This window comes from Astyanax mexicanus, chromosome 24, assembly GCF_023375975.1.
Source record: "Astyanax mexicanus isolate ESR-SI-001 chromosome 24, AstMex3_surface, whole genome shotgun sequence".
NCBI classification, from domain to species: domain Eukaryota; kingdom Metazoa; phylum Chordata; class Actinopteri; order Characiformes; family Acestrorhamphidae; genus Astyanax; species Astyanax mexicanus.
The window spans coordinates 22,590,987-22,611,809 of NC_064431.1; the positions used below are offsets into that span (position 1 = coordinate 22,590,987).

Genomic DNA, 20,823 nt, shown 5'->3' on the forward strand with positions numbered 1-20,823 from the left:
TCTATGTACTGGTTACCATATAGTGAAAACATATCACCCATAAATCAATAATACATTCAAATACAATAGCCAATCAGCCACAGTGCCACTAAAAACACAGGTATTTGACATATATTGACATACGTGTCATTCGAAGTGGTGATGAGTTCATAAAGGTATTCAGAGACATGTAATTTACTGAAAAGTGCCATTTTTATAATAAAAGCCACACAAACCCAGGCTGCGTCCCAATTGTGTATTACACACTTCACTGCAAGTTCTCAAGTTCTATGTATTGCTTTTTATCGTCATATCGTATTGCACTGTGGGATAATTAAGAATGAGGTAAACTATTTGAGTTTTTACACAGAAAAGTGACATTTACAACTACAACAAACAAAAAAATGTCCAATCTCATCTCTGGAATCTAAAAACAACAGATGGAATCTTACTCCAGTTTGGACCATTTGATTTTGACTGTAGGTAAACATAAGGCAGTAGGCCAGCAGTTTGTGTAAACTTGAATCTGATCTTGAAATCAGATTTTGCCATTCAAAGGTATATGAGTAAAATGAACATTGTTGTTTTATTCTATAAACCATGGACAATATTAATCCCAAATTCCAAATAAAAATATTGTCATTTTGAGCATTTATTTGCAGAAAATGAGAAATGGCCAAAATAACAAAAATGATGCAGAGCTTTCAGACCTCAAATAATGCAAAGAAATAATGCAAATAGTGCATTTTGTGTAATAACTCTAGTTTTAATCACAGTTTTCATGCATCTTGGCATGTTCTCCTCCACTAGTCTTACACACTGCTTTTGGATACCTTTATGTTACTCCCTGTGCAAGAAAATATATTCAAAATGATATAAAGTGAGATTTATACTCAAGTTACACACTACTCCCTAACTAATAGTGTACTACAAAAGTCACAAAATTACAAAATTGAAATAATAACAAAAGAACTGTACTTACATTTTCCAAATGTGAAAATCTGAAATCTGGTCTAAACTGTTTGTAAAGGTTGTAATTTTTTCCCTTATGTAGTTCACTATATAGGAAGTAAGGAGGTGTGAGAGATTTGCATTGTGAGATAAGAGTTTTCATACAGCTCAGATGTCCCCGTCCACAAGACAACCTTGTAAACTTTAAGGTCGGGATGCACAGAATATTCAGCAAACCAAATATATTTCAGCCATATATTATTTGAAAAAAAACAAACAAAAAAAAACTATTCAGTATTTGTTCAGTTTTTGGCCTTTGGCCACATTTTATTTTATTTAGTTTGGTGCATCCCTAATTTGCAGTAACCAAAAACACTCTGTTCTTTAAAAAAATCAATCATAAAGATCCAGTTTTTTTTATTATTATTTATGCTAGGTACATGTGGACAGGGCCTAACAGTTGATCCAGTAGCTGGTAGCTTTTTTTTTTTTTTTTTTACATTTTTCTTCAGAATTTTTGCAAATAATATCCCAAATAAAAAAAAGCTAATAAGCATTACAAAAAACTGCTGTAACAAATCACAAAAGTATAAAGGTCTCAGATTTCCATATTGAATCCGTCTTAAATCTTAATTTAAGTGATAAGTCTCAAAATATAACACCCTGAAGTATAAGGATGCATTTACAAGCCATAAGCACATTTTCTATTTAAGTCTCCATTTTATGTTAACATGACAGCTGTCACAGGACAGGTGTTTTATAGTCCTCTGTGCAGAACATGTACTGTTTCTCTACACCGCTGCTGTGTAACACCATCAACACCATTAAAAGCACCTGCCATTTCACACCCCTTTCACTCTTTGTACTTCTCAATTCAAATCCAATACTGGGTTTAATGCATGATTGATTTCACTTCAGATTGAGTTGGGTGTACTGCTACACACATACGGGCACAAGTCTTTGGCTCCTCAAAAGCATTTTATACATTTTTAGCTTTGGCAGCTCCATTTGTTAGGGTTTAACAGTGACTGAATTTGCATACATTTCATAATCTAATTACTGCAGACCATTAGAGTTACTCAGTAATCTGATCAATGTGTTTACAAGAACTTGGGTAAGAAATCAGATAATGGGAAAACTTGAGAGTTTACATGAGTCAGGCACCAATCAGATTTTTCTTTGAAATCAGCAAATAAACTCACAGGAAAGCCATGACAAATATTACATAAAACCTTATGCAACACTTCATGTTGCCGCTTAAAAAGAGACACATTGAGCTGTAATATGATATCATACATCAGCTAGAAGATGAAGATTATTTAAATCCAAATGTGTTTGTTTTTCACTGTTTGGCAGGTGTTGTGTTAAAACACAGGCTGCTTGTTTATTTCTAGTACCGGATCTGTTTTCACTGAACGCTCAGACTGAAAAATCTAGGAATAATATAATTACGAGTTCCAGTTAACCCAGTTCTCTTTACCAGATTTCCTTATTGGCTTTCTAACTCTTACCTTAATCTATGAAATCTGACTATATGGTTCAAGTGGGTACTTAAATAACCAGATAACTGCAGAATAACAAATCAGATTATGAATGGATTTGAAGGCATGTAAACAAACTCACTGATCTTTGAGGTATAAAATTAGCAATATACTCGCAATAAAGATTTTATCAATTTTAAGCTTTAACTATAACAGTAGTGTCCTCAAAAAACTGAAGATAATCAGTACCTAAACCCCTTAGTTTGGAGAGGTTCAAAAATGTAGTTGCATAAACTCAGTGATCAAAATTATATATATATATATATATATCAGTAAACAGTCAAAATAGAACAATGCACTTGTGTCTATATAGATATAGAAGCATTATCACTACAGTGAGCACTGCAAACTTTATATATAAAAAAAAAAAAAAAACCACCACACCAAGCCTTCAAAGCATTCTATCAATTTCTCACAGGTCCATCCCTGATCAGAGTGTGAATAGTGACTTTTCTCTATTAAATTTCAGATGGTGCAACAGCATGTCCTCTACATGAGCAAGCATAAAGGCATAAGATCTGCTACCAGCAATCTACACGTAGCATTCACTCACGCGCAACAAACACTACACATTCAGATTTTATTTAGAAGTACAAAGAGTGAAACAAAGGGTTAAAACGCTAAAACCTATAAAGACACCCTCTGATAAGACATGGCCACGTTCCTTATAAAAACGTCCTCCGTGGCTTAGTTCCGCTCCAGCCTACAAGTTAAAACCACTGCGGGAATGCACAGTGCTGCTATCGCTGCTGCTGCTCCTGCACTAGCGGCGGAATCATTCTCCTCAGTTGGCGATTTTCTCGATTTCATCCAAATCGTCTGTGTTCAGCTTCTCAATCTTCTTATCTGAGGGTGGAAGTAAAAAATGCATATTTAGTTGGTATATTTGGTTTGTATGGTTTTAAATAGAATTGTATAAATAAAAATATGTCTTTTGACAGAAACCTTCTATTACCTGTTTAAAAAATGTCCAGTAGAGAATTTGACCAGTATTTTTAGCTTAACGGTTTAGTTGGTCTACAAACATCAACCTGACAAGTTAAACTAGCCTGACCATGTCTTTTTTTTCTACTTTCTGCAACTCTAATTGCATTTCCACTTCATGTTTGCCATTTCCATTCAAATTGTAATTTTTCAATAATTGAATTGGAATTTTGGGGCCTCGCTCAATTCAGTTCTGAATTTTGTACCACCCTGCTAGCGAAGCATGATCGAAATCAAATGTAACACACACAGTGCTGGTCAATTTTACCAGTGTTGGGTGTGTTTTTGTCTGGATGATCAGTTTCTTTTAACTACTTTAACCATAAAACACCAACTCAGACCATCTAAAACCAGCTACCAGCAGCCGAATAACCCACGCTGAATATAGTGCATGATATAAGGTGATTTAGCCATTAATTGTAATTTCATTTAATAAAAAAATGCTACAAAATGGCTTAAAAACTCTGTACAAGTTGCTGTTTTAGAGATTTGTAGAAGGGTTTTTTTAAATAACTTACTGAAGTGCTCCTGAATGCGGTGAAGTACGTTCATGCTGAACTTGCTGTCCACCATGTTGATAGCTAGCCCCCTCTTTCCGAATCGCCCTGTGCGGCCAATCCGGTGCAGATATGTCTCGTTGTCTGGGTTTCCGTCTTTGTCCACCGGCAAATCGAAATTGATGACCACAGAAACTTGTTCCACGTCAATACCTTTAAACCATGCAGAAAAACAATTGACGTAATAATGTACAAATAAGACTGGATTAGCACACTAATGGCCCCTAATGTGAAAAAAGTCAAATTTTTAAGGTGTTTATCATATCAAATCATATTGGTAGCATAAGTTTATTCACCTCTGGCACAGACGTTTGTGGTAACCAGCACCTTCTCTTTGCCACCTCGGAAACGCTCAATTACAGCAGCTCTCTGCTCCACCTGCATCTCTCCACTGAGCAGCGCCACCTGATGGCCCTCCTTAGACAGCTCCCCTGCAAGCCATCCTGCTGTTCTTCTCGTCTATATTCAAAAAAGAAAATCAAATACAAATTTCCTTTTCAGTTGAACAAAACTAAACATGCTGTAATGTCGCCAGCTAAGTTCTGAGAGCTTACATGGCAGAAGATCATGGCCTGTGCGATGGTAATGGCCCCATAGATGTTACAGAGAGCCTGGAACTTCTCCTCCTTGCTGTTACAGACTACATAGTACTGCTTGATGGTGTCCAGTGTCTCCTCTTCACGTTTCAGCTTGATGATGTTGGGGTCAGGGACGATGCGCTTCGCAAAGTTCCATACAGATTCCTCAAATGTGGCTGAAAACAGGAGCATCTGGCAAGTTTTGGGCAACATCCTGGATAATAAAAACAACAAAAAAAAAGGTTAAATTTGACATAATTCTTGGATGATTTAAAGCTGTTGTCCATAGGTTTTAGGATTTAGGGCCCTCTCTGGTGAGAATGGACTGATGCACTGAGCATGTGGTAGAATCTTTTTAAACTGGGCGGGTGTGATGCGATCACCTTTCAGAGTGGATGAATCCGATTCCAGGTTATGTTTAGTCAAAGAGAGAGAGTGCGTGCAGTCAGAAACGTCACTCCTTAATTTCTTTGTTTTTACTATAGATGAATGAGCTACTAAGCTCAGAGTTTCCCCTTCTGACGTCCCCATTGCTCCACCTTGCGTTTAGTAAAACTTAGCCAGGTCCTCTTTTGGAGGCTGTACATGTGGCGTAAGTATGTAAAGAAGCATGACGTAGCCAGAGGAACTCTCGCTAAAAGCGACCCGACGCCCCAGTTTTTAGAATGAATATTAGCAGTGGTGGTCGTTTCAGCACACTGGTACCATTAAACACAATATTTTCTCTGCCACTTTAAGTTTAGTTTTGAGGAACATTTAAGGCATGGTTGAATATAGTGGATGGCTCTATAGGTAGATAAGCCTCCATGCTAAGTTTGAAGTGTAAAGCTAGGCAAGGTGAGATGAAGCGAGGCGATTGTGTGAAAATTAAGCGCTCTGATTGGCTGAACGCACTCCGCTGATGTGCAGATCTCTGTGGATCAGCAGCGGAATCAACTTAGGTGACAACCTGGTGACAACTTCAAACTGGTAAAGTGCAAGATTGAACAGGTGTGCAAACGCCTATAATGTGGGATTTAAGTAATGCCACACTGACCTCTGGATGCGGATGCTTTGGTCTTGGTGACCCTGTGTGGCAATCATCACGTCAGCCTCATCCAACACAAACACATTGATTTTCTTGGGGTCGATAAACCTGAGCTTCTGGCACCAGTCCAGGACTGTTCCAGGGGTGCCAATCACAATCTGCTCCTGAAGCTTCATCCCCCTTTCCACTGGACAGGAGACATGACACCGCACTCATTAACATTTAGCATCATCAGGTTTCACATACCATCGTGGTCAGCAAAAGAATATAGAAAAATCAATTTATTCTACTACCCGCTCTCTCAGAAACTAATTCTCATGCACTCTTTATTTTTTATTTATTTATTTTCTACATTTCTGATTAATTATAAAGACCTCAAAACAATAAAGGAACACATTACAATTACACAGTAAACAAAAAATGTTTGTCCTCCACAATCCCCTGACCTAAACCTGATCAACTGAGATGGGTGCTTTGGGATGACACTGAGAAAATACCAAGCGTGTGCAGATCTGTCCTCAAAGCTAAAAGGCAAAGTATAAAACTATATTCTGGTACATTTACCACTTTATTTACAAAATCCCATGAGTTTCTATATAGCTTTAATGTCTTAAATACTAATGTTTGGAAAAAAATAGGTGTGTCCAAACTTTTGGCTGGTACAGTATATATTTCAATGTTTACATTATATGGCCCAGCCATACTGTGGCCAAATGCAATATACCCATGTAGACCAATAAATAAAAAAAAATAAATAAACTTACATTTGTTTCCTCTGATTGCATAAACTAATTTGACTTCAGGGTAAAATTTGCCCATCTGCTCGATGACCTTGCCAGTCTGGAGGGCAAGCTCGTATGTAGGAGAGACACACAGACACTGAGAGAGAAAAAAAAAAAAAAAAGAGAGAGAGAGAACACAAAAGGTGCGTGTTACGGTTTATAGAGACGAGGAAAACATTTGGCAACCTGATCTGATTTTCCTACACGCTACTATAAAGGAAGATGTCGGTCAAACCTGAGGCCATTTGTTGTTGGGATCCACGTGACTGAGCATCGCCAGGACAAAGGCTGCAGTTTTACCCGTTCCTGACTGAGACTGAGCGATGAGGTTCTGTGGGCTGCAGAAGAGGGACAGTCACGTATTTTAGTGTTTAATAAAAATGACAATAGATGAAATAAGCTCTTCTTGATGACTAATAAAAAAAAATAAAAAAATACATTAAATAAAAGTATTTACGGTGTATTTAGATTTTTGCTGTATACAGTAAACTAATCGGCCACTCCATGAAAACCTTATGACATATAGAATCACATTTTACATAATATTTTCCATTTAAATACATTGATCTTTAGTCATATGTGTTTAGCTATATGACCTTAACCTCTCAATACTTTTAAAATAAAAATTAAATGTCCGAAAAATAAAAACATATAGTAATTCAACTGGGAGTAGGCAAACAATAATAAACAAAGTGTGTGTTTTTAATCAATCATCTAATCACTATTAGATAACTGATGTATATAAAACATTAAAGATTCAAATAAAATAAAATAAACATACGGTTCTGCAAGCATCATAGGGAGAGCATTCTCCTGAATTTTGGATGGTCTGTTGAAGCCCATTGCATAAACACCTTGAAGAAGTGGAGGTTTCCTGCAGAGGTAATTATATAAAATAGAAACTGTTTAATCAGAATTCTTCAAAAACCAACACAACTAAACACTGAATTCTAAATGTAACCATTAGTTTGGACTCACAATCTCAGCTCCTCAAATGACTTGACTGAGTACAGCGGCGAGTTCGGATCTCTCTGAAGAACTTCCACTTGATTGGTTGTGTTCACTAGATTACTTCTGATTAACTTGTTTAGCAGTGACTGGGCTGCTTTGTCCTCTGCAAATACAAACACAGATTTAAATCTCCAACTAACAAGCATGTGCTCACAACATACACTCAGACTAAATAAGGCTGGTCAAAGGTGCTCTAATGAAAATAATAATAATAAAAAAACAACTCACCACTATCGTCTTCCTCGGTTTTCTCCGTCTTCTCAGTTTTCTCAGTCTTCTCTCCAGCTGCTGTCTTAGCTCCTATATAAAAAAAAGAGAGAAAAGACAACCAATTTAAACGCTTTAACAAAGCACAGTACAGGCAAAAAAAAATAAATAAATACAGGAGCATTCACTAGATTTCATATATGCACACTGCGATAATGATATTAGGGTTGCAGCGGTAACCGGTTTCACGGTATACCATGGTATTAAAATGCACGGTTATCATACCGTGTGTGTTAGCTTATTACCGGTAAAACGCAAGCCAGCGGAGAAACTCACCCACGCATGCGCAACTCTGCTCCGCTTCAGCTACTCAGCACACAGCGGTGAGAACGGCAGAAAGTGCATCAGACTAAACAAATCTCCGTCCGCCTAAAAAAAGGCTAAACTAAAATCAGCAGTGTGGGACTATTTCAGATACCCGCCGAACGCACCCGAGGATGGTTATCCGATTTGTAATCAATGTGGCCGTAAAGTCACAGCTAAAGGTGGACATACGTCAAACCTGTTCTCCCATCTCCGAGAACACCACCCCGCTGTGCAGCGCAAAGTATGTGTTTAGTTTATAATTTTAATCAGAACCTAAATAAAACCTCTTTGTAGTCGTGCACAACCCATGCGGTAAGCGCCGAGTTATCTGAAATTTGGGCACGCAGGTACTGGAGTGAAGTGCATGCTACGATGGATTCATGTGTCCGTGTAAAGGTCCTGGCCGGACTGGATGTGAAAGACGCCATTCATTTACATGCGTTCATTTTCAAATTCTGACGTCCCTGTTTTTCATATGTTAAAACCAGACTCGGTGTGAAAGCCTTAAAATAGAAATCTCTATTGTGAGGATCATGTCAGAAATAAATCCCCTCTTTGTGCAGTATCTGGTTATATACCAACTTGGCAGTAAAACGGACGTTTACAACAGTTGTTGATCAGACACTGACCCAGGCTCAGTTTATCAGATATTAAATAATTTAAACTTAAATAATTGAATAATTGAAATGAATATTTTAAATACAGGATCCTTACTTCTTAGAGTACATGTAATGTGTGTAGGTGTGTAGGTGTGTGTGTGTGTATATATATATATATATATATATATATATATATATATATATATATATATATATTTTTTTTTTTTTTTATATACACTCTTAATGCCCTTAAGAGTAGTGGAAAAACCTGGTTTTCTTCACCTGATGGTGTACAGCTTTTTTTTTTTAAGGAGACATTATCTATATAATTGTTCCAGTTTTCTACAATAAATAGTTAATTGAACAAAAAACCTTTGTTGTAATTTCTTTAAGGGTCAGTTTAATAATATATGTAACAAACTGAGATACCGTGGTATTTTCTGAGACGGTTATCATACCGTGAAAATCTCATACCGTTGCAACCCTAAATAATAGTAAACAATATATTACGCAGCTCATATAACTGTAGAAATCCCATTCCTCACCATTTTCCTCTGGTTTTTCCTTTGGTTTGTCTTCTTTCTCATTTAACTGAAGGTTGCTTATCTGTCAAACAAAAATAGAAACAAATATATGACCTTTAAAGAACAACAAACAAGCATAAACAAATATTTACAGATACCCAGATGGAGACGGCACTAATGCCGTGTGTCCGGATCACACCTGATGTAAAATGAAATTATGCGAATGACTCACACATCAGTTTAAATATGCAGCATATACTGTTCATAAACAGGCTTCGGATAAACATATTCAGCATTATGAACAGTGGGAATTCTACAGGGGCTTAGTCCCCAAAAGAAATTGACATTCTATTGTGTGAAACGTCTCTGTCCGTTTTAGGATGTGGAATGTTCTGAGGAGACATACACTGGGCTTGTATTCACTCATCTAAGCAGGAATGGAAGGCTGTCTACTATTGTTGGGGAGTGCATAGTCTATGCCAAAATACAATAAAACAACTATGTAAACTGAGCATTAAGTGATACCTCAAGGGAAAGCTTGGGAATGCCCACACCTGTATAAGCAAGGTGTGAGTGAGTGATGTTGAACACTGGTCAGTGTGCTCATGGCAAGACAACATGAATTATTTGAGCACAAGTAAGGTCTCATAGTGGGTGCTAAATGGTGTGGCCATTCCATGTCCAGCTCTGCAGGCAAAAACATTCCTCCATCCATATCAAAATCATGAGAGACGATACTAGTTCCTGTCTCATAACATGCATTATGTCTGTATTCTCCCAATTTGATCTGCAGAAGTGCATGCTGAAGTCACATAGGGCCCTTCAAATATATATCTGTATCTATAGACACTGTACTGACGATTTTTTATTGTTGTATTCAGCTACTTAATAGATAACATCCATTGCTGACACACGTGCAACTGCACAAATATGTAGTCCCTGTGAATAGAATAAAAAATTGAGTGGATAAACACAGACCTTCTGGAACTATATCTATTTTTTGTGTGGAATTGAGGAGTAAAATGCCTACCAAGAACTGAGCTGTAGAGTAGCGAAAGAGTTGTGTTCTCTAGAACATTAAATAGTGTTCTAACGAAAACTTTTAGAATTTTTAAGTTGGGGATGAGGTAGGTGGTGATCAACATCATCCTAAACTCACAGTAATGCTCTCCAAAATATAGTAGAAAACCTCCTGTGAACAGCAGAGACAGTTACTCCAACAGAAGCAAGATTCCTTTGACAGACAGGAGTCTACATATTTTTGTCATTTAAGCCGAGGCAGTTTAGTATGGTCTTTCTAGAAGTATTCAGAAATTAATGCAAACACAAACAACATAGAATAGTAATGCTCCAAAATAGAAAGCCTTTCCTAACAGCAGCAGACAGTGACTAACAAAAGCAGGAAAAATCCTTTTTTTAAAGAGGCACTAAACCCTAAACCATTTTATTTATTAATAGCTGAAATGTGTTCTTTTGAAGTAATGAAACATATCAATCCTGCTTAAAAATATCTAAACATTTCCTTACCATTAAAACGCTTTTATTGTGGTAATTTGCCTCTAAAGCACCCCCCCCCCCAGAGTCAAATGTGCAAAAGGTGATGTTTCCACATATTTATCAATAATACAACCCCAGTGGTGACAACCAACCATATTCATCTTACCGCTATCAAGAGGCACACTGCTCAGCCCAATTAGCTCCACCCCTAAACCCATACATCACCTTTTTTTTCTTTACATTTTGCACATTTTGACTGGGGTGGAGTCAGCTAAAATATTAAAACCCTTGACTAGTATAATATAAGAACATAACATTACAATGTAATATTTTTTTATCATATTGGTGTTGGATGTGGAGGCAGAATAATATGGTGCTTTTAAACAAAAAAATTAGAAATTATTTAAAATGAAGTCTAAAACTACAGACCCTCACTAAAACAGCCAAGTCATCAGTCGTGTTCAGTCAGCCGGTTCGGTTCGGCTCAGCTCGGCTTCGGTTCGTTAAAAAGAACCGATTCAAAAAGAGTGATTCATTCACAAATCTTCCGTTAGCTTGCTAGCTAAGCTAAGCTAAGCGAATCCCTGCTTCAGTAGCCAGCTAAGCTAAGCAAAAGTAGTTAACAGCTAACAGTTTAGCCCCTGCTCCCTTTAAATAAATATATAGCTACAGTTTAGGGCGTCCTGTTTCCGGACTCGTCTCTATTATAAGAATTAAGAAATAGAAAACACGAAAAGCTTCTTTATTTTAAAGTGAAAGTAGTTTAGAACAGCGTTAGCGAACACTAGCTAAGTGCTAAACACCGGCTAAGCTAAGCTAACTAGCTGTTACCTAGCTAACTGTCTTAAGCATCCAGACTAACAGGTAGTTAGCTAGTTAGCTAACCTTATTCTCACTAATGTAAATAGCTAACAGCATAGCCTAGCTACTACTCAGCTCACTGCAGCACGTTTATTAATTTAGATATAGAGATAAATGAATGATTTATGAACTAAACCCTGCTCTTTAACTCACTCACCGACTCCGCCGCCGCTTCTTGCTCATCCACCGCCAGCGCCCACGAGTCTGTCGCCATTTCTCTCCAACAACTTCAGGAAACCGCTTCTATTTAATTAGACCGGTTTATGTGAGTGTCGAGACTCAGTGTTGAACTCGGGCAGGCAGGTAAACAGACGCAGTCCTTTTATAAACTGATAGAATAAAATTAATGAATCCTGCGCCGTGTGGAAGCCGGACTTCTCACACAGTGTGCTGCCCTCACTCCTCCGGACTAAAGCAAGTCTGAGCACACCGGTGGTTCCTATTAAAGACCGAGTACACCTTAAACAGAAACCTCTGCACTGCAGAGAACTGATTTCAGTTCTGTATTACAGGATATAAAATCGTTCTATTTATCAAAAGCAGTTAAGCTGTTTTTAATGACTATGGATGCACACAAAAACAGATCAACAAACATAAAACAGTTTTTGTTCATTCCTTTTCTGTTTTCTTAAACAATGTCACTGTTTAATATCATGTAATATACAGCTCCGGAAAAAAAAAAAAGAGACCACTTCAGTTTCTGAATCAGTTTCTCTGATTTTGCTATTTATAGGTATTTATTTGAGAACAAGGAACATTATTGTTTTATTCTGTAAACTACGGACAACATTTCTTCCAAATTCAAAATAAAATGTTGTCATTTAGAGCATTTATTTGCAGAGAAAGAGAAATGGCTGAAATAACAAAAAAAGCTTTCAGATCTCAAACAATGCAAAGAAAACAAGTTCATATTTTTCATACGTTTTAAGAGTTCAGAAATATAACCCTGGTTTTAAATCACAATTTTCATGCACCTTGGCATGTTCTCCTCCAGCAGTCTTACACACTGCAAAATTCAAGCAGTTCAGCTTGGATTTTATGGCTTGTGATCATCCATCTTCCTCTTGATTATATTCCAGAGGTTTTCAATTTGAAGTGGTCTCTTATTTTTTTCTCCAGAGCTGTATAATATAATAGTAAAAACAATTGTTATTTGTTAATAAAATATACTTTTTTTAATAATATATATTTTTATTTACAATTAACAATAATTTCGACACTTTTTGGCAAAATTAACTTTTTTGTCCTAAATCTTCTCATCATGATGCTGAATGGCCACCCGTGGTACCCTCAATTTATTAGATCATTTGATTATATCCCTTTAGGATAATAGCCTATGTCAACAGTGATAATTTGTTGATTCTCTGAGTAATAAATACTGTTTAATGGCAAAACAATAAACCATTAATTGAAAAAAATGTATGCAACAAACTTTCTAACATTATAATTAAACTTCTTAATGAAGCTTAATGTAGTAACAACTAAGGAACATTATGCCTCTCCTGACTGCTAGTATAAGTAAAACACTATGAAAAAATCTTATGCTGGAATTGCTAAGTGTCGGTTAGAGCTGAAATTATCGCCCTAAGTATAACACACTGAATTTGAGTGAAGGCCAAAGACATGCCTGTCATGTGCATTTGGCTGTGAGATATCCATCTGTTTTATCAGCTTCTTACACAAGCAATCATTCTCCAATAACACACAGCGAGTCCTGCTGTATTACTCTCTTAATAATGCATCATTCTCTTTCTAATGCTGATACTAAATACTTCCTATACATCTCATATTATTCGTATTTTCTTTAATACATTTTTTAATAATCAACAACCTAAACCCTTTATTATTTGTTCAGTGCTAGCAATCTGCTAGCTTTTGACTAACTTTGGATCGAATTTAAAATTAGTTAGTGGCTAACTAAATCAGATTTAAAATTAGATAGTAGGTAATTCTAGAGCAAAAGGAAAAGAGCTATTGAGTTCCTCTGGATACCCACATTGTCTAGTTGTTCTATTGGTATGAAATTTGATGTTGCATATAGTGTCTAGTGGTAGCATTTGCTAATTATATTAGATCGTGTTCAAATGAAAATGTATTACTTACTTACTCTGCATCATATTAAAAAAGTAGTTAGTGGGTAATTATAGATTAGATGGGCTAGTTGTTTTATTATCTAGTAATATTATTCCCAGATCATGTGCAACAGCTGATAGCAAACTGCTGCAAAAGGAAAAGAGCTAATAGCTAACTCTGGTGCAAATCATCCTTTCTCAATTGAGATAAATATTTTTGTTCATTCCCTGTAATTAACTAAGCATAAAACGGCAAAAGATTGCGTTAAAAGACATTTGGGCAGCCATTGATATTCAATTTAAGTCAAGCGATTAGCTTTAACATGATTCCTTTTGTTCTGAAGAACTGCTGAATGATTACATGTCCCCATAGTGTGCCTGGATTGTTGCCAAAGTCGGCATGCAGGACTAATGCAGAGACCCACAGTGGACATCCATCTGGGCCAGCATCTTTTATTCAGGAGCCTCACTTAGACACTTAGCAGCCATGTGGCCCAAGGCCTGACAGAGTCGGCGTGTGCCATGAAGACAAAGAGACCATTCTGTGCCGTGCTGAAAATGATATCCGTGCAGTAGGTAGTGATGAGTTCTCTCTGAACCTATTCAGAGGCTTGGCTTTGCAGTGGCCTCTTAGTGTACAATGAGCATAGAAGGTTTTGCAGATGCAATTTATATTATTGTATTTCTGAATACAGGCAGCAAAATATCCTGCTTCATAATCGTTTGTTTGTTTGAATGAATCAACCAACAGAAATGAAACTTGGTGGGTAGTCATGCCAGACTCTCATGTCATGATTGGGTCTTTAGAGACAAGTCTTGCTTTTGTTTTGGTGGAGACAACCAATGAATCTGTGTGTGAAGAAGGCACAGAGCCACTTCGGACACAGCATTGGTCCATGACTTTTGGCATGTCAGCATGCAAAATTGTGTCACTGTCTAATTACTTATGGGTCTGATTAGAAAAAACATATTTCAACATAAAATGGCAGTAGAGTAATATATAAAATGTAAAAGATCTAGAAATAATCTGCATAATCTTACAACAGTCTTCTAATGACACTGCCTACATTTGAGATACCCTGACAGGCTAAGATATAATTTTTTCAGTACATAAACTGCAGTGACTCTACCTTCCCTTCCTCCATACAGACGAGAGCTGCATCTTGTTTTGTTATGTAATACTCAGGCCTATTGGAGCGTGTAAACCTATATGTAGTAATGCTGTTATGATTTCATTTCCACAGGCTGAAAGATCAAGCCAGTAGCAGAATTTCATAGAATTCAGATCTCTTTCGACAGTCTTAAATGATGCATACTCAAACACCCACATGTGATTTTGAGTAAAAGTGGGAGTGCATGTGTTTTTGATTCAGGGCCATCAGTTGAATTTCAACAGATTATACCTACAAATAAATGTATGCCCAAATCATTAAAACTAGCAATCATTAAACCTATTATTGATATGTTTATCAAACCTCCCTTTTTAACCGTAATATCTTAGAGAAAGTATGTATTATCACTGTAGCTGTACACCTTCAGGTTCAGAAGGTTCACTTTTTCAGTCTGGATTTAAACCCATTCATAGCACTAAAACAGAGCATTAACAGATCATGTAGCCTTTGACAGACTATTTGTCCAAATGTTTATGTACACCCCTTTAAATTAATGCATACAACAACCCGTGTACCCATTGCTGAAACAGATGTGCATGTACACACACACCGCTTATATAGTCACTGTAGAAAAGACAAACTGCCAATAGAATAGGACTCTCTGGTGCAGATAAACATTTCAGAATATGCCTAACATTTCTAACGCCAGCCCTAGGGTAGCTAGAGGAATATAAAGCCCCATAACATTTAGCTGTGGTGGATGATGGTGCTTCATCTAATAGATTTGGAATTTTGAGTTTGTGGTGTTGGTGATTATGAAGGTGAGGTGGTGATCATCCAACATCCTGACCTTTCTAATGATCGTCAATGAATGCAAATTAATTAAATCTTCACTGCAATTCTCTAAAATCTAGTAGAAAACCTCCTTTTCTGCACACTAGAGACACTTACTCTAACAAAAGGGTACTGTATGTAATTGATTTAGTAAAAAACAAATAGATTAGTAATGGTTTTACTGCTGTTATACTATTGATGTGCTGTGCAGCTATCTTGGATTCTGAATTCGGGGTTGGTGAGGCCCTCTTGACTTTCCGAGATCAGGTTTTAATTCAATTACAATTACGACTTGGAACTTAGAAATTTAAACGCTGCTTGCTTATTTCTAGTATAGGGTCTTTTTTCACTGATGCACAGACTAGGAAATCCTAGAATACTACAGTTAAGAGTATGCATGGACAGAAAAATACATTTATTGAACTAAAATCCAGCACTCTTTATCTAAGAAATCGTAGCATGCAGTTTGCCTGACTGTGTGACTGTTTAGTCAGACAACAGCAGAAATCTGATTATCTAGATTCATGTAAATGCATTCACTGACTTGCTCAAAAGATGTTCGTTGTTTTGTGACAACACCCATCGAGAGGTTGAAAATGCTGTACAAATAAATTTGAATGGAATTGAACACACACACACACAGAAACAAACACACAAAACAGCAAGATGCAGTTAATACATTTTTGAGACGCCCTTTTTTTGTAAGCCTCTGCGCCAAAAAACAAAAACGCCTCTCTCTCTCTGAAAACTTCTCTCGTCCGCTTCCCCCCCGACGACTTTGCAGCAGTGAGCGGAGCTAAAACCTGTAATGGTTACCATGGAAACAGTCCAGTCAGCCAGCAGCGTGTCTCTATCTGGTGTGCACTGTGTACATGCCGAGTGTGTGTGTGTGTGTGTGTGTGTGTGTGTGCAGTGTCTCTTGGCTTCAGACTCACCAAACAACAACCAGCCTTCCATACAAATCTACACAGCCCAAACCCCATAGAACCCTAATAAGGTTCTGCAGGCCTAAAACAGCCTGTCACTGCTTTTTTGTGACTTGTGTTGTAATAAAATGTCCTCCAAAAATAGTAAATGCGTGGTCATATTCTTTTTTGGGAGAATGACAAGGAAATCAAAGTGTATGTAAAAAAATGTCTATATAAGATGTTTAAATCCTGTGTCCATCCTCGTATCCATAAACTCCCCAGAGATAGAGAGAGAAAGGATACTATAAGAATAATATATTAGAAGATAATTTTAGTTGTTCTATGCACCTTTTTTTAAATTTTGGTAATTTTATTAAGTGGATCTAAAGTTACACATATGTTTTAAGAAATAATGCTGATTCAGGAAGGAAACAATAACTGTAGCATTTAAGTGTATATGAAGTGGCGCTGATATGCCAAAAGTCACAGTATAGCAGTATGTAATTTAATCTCTAGGAGCAGTTTGGGAATGCCCAGTTTTGAAGAGTTATCCAGATGGATGAAATGTTACGTAAGTTACATAATTTGTCAGGTATTTCACACTTATCATACCTCAGTGTCATGAGTGTATTGGGAATATGTCAAATAAGGCAATACCACCCACAGTGGACATCTTAGTGGGTTGTAATGACTGTCGCTGGCGGTGTCTGGCTAGAACTGTCACTATCAACAGACAAGCGACTCTGGCAGAAATAACATCCACATTCAAGTTGCATATCCCACAGGTCATGTTTGTTAGCTTGCATGGGACATGGTACCAGTTCCCTAGAGCTACACATCATACTGCAACCAGGAAATGTGCTAGACCTGTGGTGGCTTCACTTTTGATAGCTTTTTTTCTACAGTCACTGTATTTGTACACTATGGTTTGATTACTTTGCTTCAAGGTTGGTATTTTCTTACTTGTGTTTGTTGTTCATTGTTCTACAACAATAAGTACCAATTATTTTTCTTTCTTTCTTGTTTCTATGGCATAGCCATATTTTCTTATGTCTAGTGCCTAATTTCTGGTTTTACTGCCCTTTCCCTAAATCTATGTTTCTATTTTTTTATTTCACTAAACTTAAATGCTGCCTTTTCCTATTTATATATCCATAACCCAATTTAAGTACATTAAATTCCAACAGTTTTCCCGTTTGCTGTTCTCCAGGAATGATTTGTGTACATCAACTTAATATCATTCCTTTAACAAATTTGAATAGGCAAAAAAAAAAAAGCTCAGTTTTGTCAATGACAAACTGTCTTATGATCAGTAGGAGTGAAAGAAATGTCACATCCATAAATAAATGAGTGAAGTTTAGCAGTTGAAACACTTCAGCAGACTCAGATCTGTGAGCATAAACATTTCAGGGGGAAAAAAGTGTCCAAACATTACGTCATACCGTGCGGTTAGTCCACTTAACAAAACCAAACCTTGGAATTCCAGAAACTTTCCACAGATCATTTCTGAAAGCACTAGAAAGTTTCTTCCTTTGTACGTTTTGCAGCCTTTGCCCAGCAACCCGCTCTGATAAAGTGTGAGTCACTCTCTCAGTGGAGGGGGCACTCCCATGCATCCCAACGAGGGAGGCCCCATGCACCAAGCGAAAAAGGGTAAGAACAGAAAAAAAACACTTGTACCAAAATGCAAATCGTCCTCGGCATTGCAATATTTGCATGCCTGTATCAAACAGTACTTTTCCTGTATACGCATGCTATTGGTGGTGGTGTTAGAAGGGGGGGTGTGACTTCCTCAGAGCATTACATAAGGGCCTTCTGATGAAAGCTGACTCTATTCTTATCGTGATCTTCATACCTCAGTATTCCCTAATTGTTACTTTTCTAGAAAAGCACAAGCACCATGCAAATGTCCCTCTGGCCCCACCCATTTTTTGCCTTTAAGGGGGACATAAGAAGCTTTTCTTTTTTGTTTATTAATAGAACTCTATTTGAAGTGAAGTGTTTTCCTTTGACAGCTATGTAGCAAATGGCAGTTTCAGTTCATTCTGTCAGTAGAAGCAATGAGCTTTGTGCACAAGCTGGTTAACAGAGAATCCCATTCCCGAGCCAAATCCTGTTCAAGCCCCACAAAAGGCTTGCAAAAACCCAACTGAACAAGAGCTTAGTTATTAGTGTATTTTTGGTGCAAAAAATAAAAATAAATGGTCATTCTAATTCCTACAAAAGGCAAAAGCTACAGCATTACAATACTGGAGACAGGAATGGCTGATGTGAAGTGCAATTGGTATTGCTGTCTGAATATCCGTTTTTGTTATATTACGTATACATTTGGTCTAATCAGCTCTGGTTGCAAATTGCAATTTAGCAAGTGCACAAAGAACTTTACACGATATGCAAATATTGACAAAAGCATTGGGACACCTATGTTACATCTACAGAAACTTTTAGAGCAACGTATTCTAAACCCATGTGAATTATAAAATGGATGTTGCCCCCTTTTCAGCTATAATAGGCTTTGTACAAATTCTGGAGTTATGAGGTCAGACATGATTTTGGACAAGAGGCTCTGGTTCACAATCTCCATTCTAGTTCATTCCAAAGGTGTACATGCCAATCAAGTTGTAACACACTAAATTGCCCTAACCATGTCTTTGTGGACCTTATTTGTGCACTGTGGCACAGTCATGCTGGAACAGAAAAGGGCCTTCCACAACCACTTTCCACAAAGTTGAAAGTAGATAATTGTTCAAACTGTTTTGGATTAAAATTTTCCTTTACTGGGACTAAGGGGCCTTAGCCAACCCCAGAAAAACAACCCCAAAGAATTATCCTTCCATAACCAAACTTTATGGCTGGCACAATGCAGTCAAGCATGTAATGTTGTCTTGGCATCGCCAAACCAAGACTTATACATTTGACTGCCAGATTTATGTAATTTTGCATGGTGCATTTCTGTGGTTCCTAAACACTTTTCAATAGTACCTCTCACATTTAATGGTGAAATATCTAGGAGGAAGGAAATTTCAATTGTTTCAAATGTTACAACAGTGGCATCATATTACTATGATCCTTTTAGAATGTCCCATTCTTTCCAGAGTGCCTGGCTAGATGCTTAATTTTATACACATGAATACAAACACCTGAATTTAACGATTAAGAGGTGTGTATCAATACTTTTGAGCAGATAGTGTACCCAGGTCCTAGCATCATCACCCACATGGGACTGCATCTTACTGTACTTATAGTAAAGCACTTGAGTCTAGTCCTACTGCACTTAATTTCTACCTATTTTCTTTTGCCATTTAAATTCTCCAAGTAACAACAGCCTGTCTCAAAGTCTAAACCATTTAAAAATGCATTTTTACACTGCAAAATAACAAACCATGGTTGAGTTTAATCTGAACTAAAACAACCTCTTTTCGCCAGACCTTCTACTTAGGTTTCGACCAAACAAGGGTTGGGCAATATGGTAAAAATACGACATCACAATACTTTAAACATTATCACAATGCACAATATTTTTCACAGTCAAAATAAAGCATAAAAACACAATTTTAAATAATATCCCATAGTGAGTGCAGTGACATTTACTTTAAAGATACTGCAGCTCATCCAAACTGGACTAATGATGCTATTTGTAAATAAAATTACCTGTTGGGTCAGTCTTCTGTGCGCACTAATGATATCCTTAATGTACATAAAAAGTATATTGACAATAAAATATCATCCTATTGCCCACCTCTACCCCAAACTAAAATGTCTGAGGGTTCCAGAACAAACAAATAAGGTGTGAAAGCACCTTTGGTTGCACGTAGTGCAGCACAGCATGCAAGAATCAGTCTTAATATGCAGCACAATTGGGCTTTACGCAACTCAGAATCGTGATATTACGTTTTTGCCATATTGCCCAGCCCGAAAAGAGTATTGCAGCTATTGCGAAATGCTTAAAGTGCTAGAGAGAGAGAGGACACGAAGCAGCTCTGCTCCTGAACAGCGCAAGCCTCAGCGCTGCTGCACGCGAAAAAGGAAAAGGTGCATCTGTTGCCATGGCAGCCCATCTCCATCCAGTCCGTGTGCTTTGAATGAGCGTTAAGCCCAGACTGGTAGGAGTGGCAGCTCCCAGCAAGAAAGCTCCTCATGCCAAGCGCGCTCCTATGGCTCGTGCGGATGATATTTTCCCTGACGTGCCATGCATTTCTCTTTTTTTCGATTTATTTTTTGCAATCTCAGTAGACAGGCTTTAAAAACGCCTCACTCTGACAAAGGCTCTTCCCATACCATGAATCATTCAACGCACGCGCCATCAACGGAAATGTCACGTCCCCTGGATTTATACACACACAGATTTAACCGGGCCAAACAGGGCATTAGAGAGAGACAGAGAGAAAGAGAGAGAAAGGCATATGTGGGAAAAAACATCTGCTGTCATGCTG

General features: G+C 37.4%; 1 protein-coding gene across 1 annotated transcript; it reads right to left on the bottom strand.

Annotated features, from left to right (window-relative positions):
* Positions 1-3,037: 3,037 nt before the first annotated feature.
* Positions 3,038-11,896, bottom strand: ddx19b (DEAD-box helicase 19b). Its single transcript, XM_022682747.2, has 12 exons — positions 11,622-11,896; positions 9,128-9,188; positions 7,639-7,710; positions 7,378-7,513; positions 7,181-7,273; positions 6,635-6,737; positions 6,382-6,496; positions 5,627-5,804; positions 4,567-4,804; positions 4,309-4,471; positions 3,974-4,165; positions 3,038-3,317 (listed from the first exon to the last, which is right to left on the bottom strand). Exons 1-12 carry the CDS (start codon positions 11,676-11,678, stop codon positions 3,256-3,258), a joined length of 1,470 nt encoding a protein of 489 aa, XP_022538468.2. The 5' UTR covers positions 11,679-11,896; the 3' UTR covers positions 3,038-3,255.
* Positions 11,897-20,823: the final 8,927 nt, after the last annotated feature.

Coding starts and splice junctions, on each gene's coding strand:
- ddx19b (XM_022682747.2), bottom strand. CDS start 11,678: ATGGCGACAGACTCGTGGGCGCTGGCGGTGGATGAGCAAGAAGCGGCG. Junction 6,738..7,180: donor CCTATGATGCTTGCAGAACC/GTATGTTTATTT, acceptor CCTCTTCTGCAG/CCCACAGAACCTCATCGCTC. Junction 5,805..6,381: donor TGCAATCAGAGGAAACAAAT/GTAAGTTTATTT, acceptor TCTCCTGTCCAG/TGGAAAGGGGGATGAAGCTT.